This window comes from Furipterus horrens, unplaced genomic scaffold, assembly GCF_987537825.1.
Source record: "Furipterus horrens unplaced genomic scaffold, mFurHor1.1.pri manual_scaffold_6, whole genome shotgun sequence".
Classification (NCBI taxonomy): domain Eukaryota; kingdom Metazoa; phylum Chordata; class Mammalia; order Chiroptera; family Furipteridae; genus Furipterus; species Furipterus horrens.
Window position 1 is genome coordinate 175429134 of NW_028327176.1, and position 3203 is coordinate 175432336.

Below are 3203 nucleotides of genomic sequence, written 5' to 3' on the forward strand. Positions count from 1 at the left end.
AAGAATCAGGAATATTTCCCATGTACTTATTTGTTCAGATACATGTAAATTGAAGCAAATATATATGGCATGACATTTTTGAGAAAACTCTAAGCTAAGTTCACTGATTTCCATACAGGCAATTCTCAGGTAACTGAGAGGCATTGAGTGCTTAGTGCCCTTGTCTGGCTGACTTCTTGCTTTGCTGGCACTCCTGTCTGGTGGGTTGTGTTGACAGTGTAAGTCAGGTGATTATTTGATTGACCACATGCTCTAGGCTTTTGTTTCTTTGTCTTTGTTTTGTTTTGAAACAGAGATAGGAAAATTGACTGGGGCCCCAGAGATCTATGGGAAAGAAAAAAAAGAATAAAGGAGGAGGGGAGAGAAATGTGCAGGGATAAGTGATTTCTGCTGTAAAAGTCACGAAACAACATGAGTTTGATCCTGGTAGAAGAAGCAAGCTGACAAGTTGGGTCAAAAATTAACCTATAGGGATGCCAGGATACCATCTCCTGAGACATGTCTCTAAATTACATCAAAAACGCCTATGAAGGATGTGTAAGTATTATACAAATAACTAAAAATTGTATGAGTCCCTTGTATTTTAACCTGATCTTTGTGAGTGTTGATGGATAAATTCCTCTACATATGGAGAATAATATCAATATCAACTATATACTTCAAAATATTCTGAATTTGAAACTATAACTAGAATATTTCAGGAAGTACTTTTAGCTCTTGGTGTTTTAAAGAAGCTTAGTCTCTCACCATTCAATAAAAAAGTAGAAAATAGACTAATTAATGACAATTAAATAAACATTATTTGGTTGTTACGATAGTGTGTATGAGTTTAATATTGGATTTGTTATTTACTTTTCCAAAAGAGACCCTAGATAGTCTAAGATATTCTTAACTTTATTACAAAAGGATTAGGAAATTTAATGAATTTCAAGCTTTTTAAGTATTTCCAAAACCATACATTTGATTAGCAACATGTCACTATTTGACTGTTGTAACTCATATTTTCAGAGTAAAAAGAGGTGAGGAATCTCATAATGCAAGACTTTCATTGGGCTTGATGATCTCTAAGGTTCTTTCTTGCGTCAAAATCTTATGAATCTTAATTTTTTTTCAAATGTGAAAATGAAAAAAGTTCTATAAAATACCCTCCTTTAATGTTTGCTTTCAAAACTATAACAGGTGAAGCCTCCAACTGTGATCGGTCAGTTCCACACCCCTTTCCTTGGATCCATTCAAATGTTCTTTCTTGGGGTGTTAGGCTTTGCGGTCCATGGAAATGAGGGTTTGCACTTCAGTTGTGACCCAGACAAGAGGGAAATAAATCTTTTCTGTTACAACTAGTTCAGGCCAATCACTCCAGAAGAAGTTTTTCTGTGTGCCCATAAACCTTACTCTACACCAGATAAAATTTTCATTTAAATGTAATTAAATATCACAATAAGATAAAGGATATCTTTACAGGTATTAGTTCTAGAATTATTACTATTTTTTAACTAGTTGTTTATTTCAGGTAAATTAATTTGAGTTCATTGAGAGTTTCTTCCATCTCCAACATTCTATTATCTACTGATATTATCAATGTGATTATACTGCAGGCCTCTAATTTAAAAAGGAAAATTAGGTAGCTACTAAAATAAAGTACTTCATCATTATTAGTAATTGGTAGGTGATAATAGTAAAATATGACTGCATTTTCACAATTACTAATTAATACTTAATAATTATTTTTAATTATTAATTAAAAGAGATATGCTAAGTATTACTGTGTTTGTTATATTATTTTTATTGCTTGTAAGACTTATAAAACTTGGAATTTTTAAGTTGGCCTCTCTTGAAATTAGTGGTTATTTTTTTAGTGTATTTTTGGTTATATGTTGATTGATTTGACTTAAAATATTTCTCACATACTTTCGGTGTTCTGGGCATTACAACTAGTGATTGTCCTGGTTCCTGATGCTACTGTCCATCTTTAGGCTACGTGTAAAAGCATCAGTCAAAAATCCATTCTTCAAAAGCCCATCTATGCTGTGATGTATATCCTGTCTGTTTTATTAAGAATCAGTCTAGAGGTGATATCATTTTGGCTTCAGAGTCACCTCTTTGGTTTCCAAGTCAAGCCTCGCTACCTGTGTGATGCTGGATCCCTTGGGAAAAAACTCACTATTATAAAATGCATTGTGCCAGAACACTTTGAGAAGACCATTTTTTCATTGCAATGTATCCATTTACTGTGATTACAATGATATTATGTGTAGCTGAGGTTTTTGAGAACATATTTAGAAGATTAGGCTTTCTAATGAAGCAGTGACCCCCAAGGTTGATTACCTACTGTCATGCCACAGTTATTTATCTATCATTTAAATTCATGTTTACCTTATTCAGTGAGTATCTCAATCTCAAACATAAATATTTTGTCTTTAAACTTATCTCAGTGTGTCTAAAATTTTTGTCTAATATAAAATATAATGCTAAGTTCTAAGGCAGGGATTCTTGAACAAACATTTCATTCTATATTAATTGGTCATGCATTAGAAAATATACATAGAACTAATGTTAACTCATGTTTAAATAGTACTTTTACAGTGTTCTTTTGCATACAATATCTTAATAGATCATAGTATTTTCTGGACAGAGAAACTTTTATTATTCCTTATATACAGAGTGAAAGTTGACCCTCAGGGAGGTTAATACATGACCCCAAATTCATACAACCAGACTCGAATCCAGATCTTCTAACTCTAAAGCCATTTCCTTTTCCACTGAACCACGCAGATTAATCTCTGAGTATGTAATTATAACTGTAATCATGTAAAGAATAACTTACTTAAGCACAAAAATTTTAAGTTAATTATTAAAAGAATCATTCTATATTTGATCACTAACTTGAATAAATGGAGCAATTACATTTTTAGTATCATACTCTCTTTTTTTCTTGAAAATTTAAATATTAAGTGATATGTTAACACAGTCTCCAAATAAATAAAAATGCTATGAAACATATTGTGCAAGATTTTCTTGTTGGAAAAAAAAAAAACTCTGTGCTCATAGATATAACTATCATTCCTATATTAAAGATTATTGAAATGGAAAATTATATTTACAATAAGTTAGACTTTCTAAATATCCATGAAATTATTTCGAAGACAATTTTATATCAATTAAACACACTTCTTTTTATCTGTCTGCATTACTAATAATCAGCT

At 31.3% G+C, this 3203-nt stretch overlaps 1 protein-coding gene across 1 annotated transcript; it reads left to right on the forward strand.

The window, feature by feature from the left end:
- Positions 1 to 498: 498 nt before the first annotated feature.
- Positions 499 to 2308, forward strand: GJE1 (gap junction protein epsilon 1). The gene is given in 4 exon segments (XM_090280679.1): positions 499 to 537; positions 1180 to 1363; positions 1912 to 2205; positions 2208 to 2308. Coding segments are annotated over 4 exon segments (618 nt in total).
- The last annotated feature ends 895 nt before the right edge of the window (positions 2309 to 3203 follow it).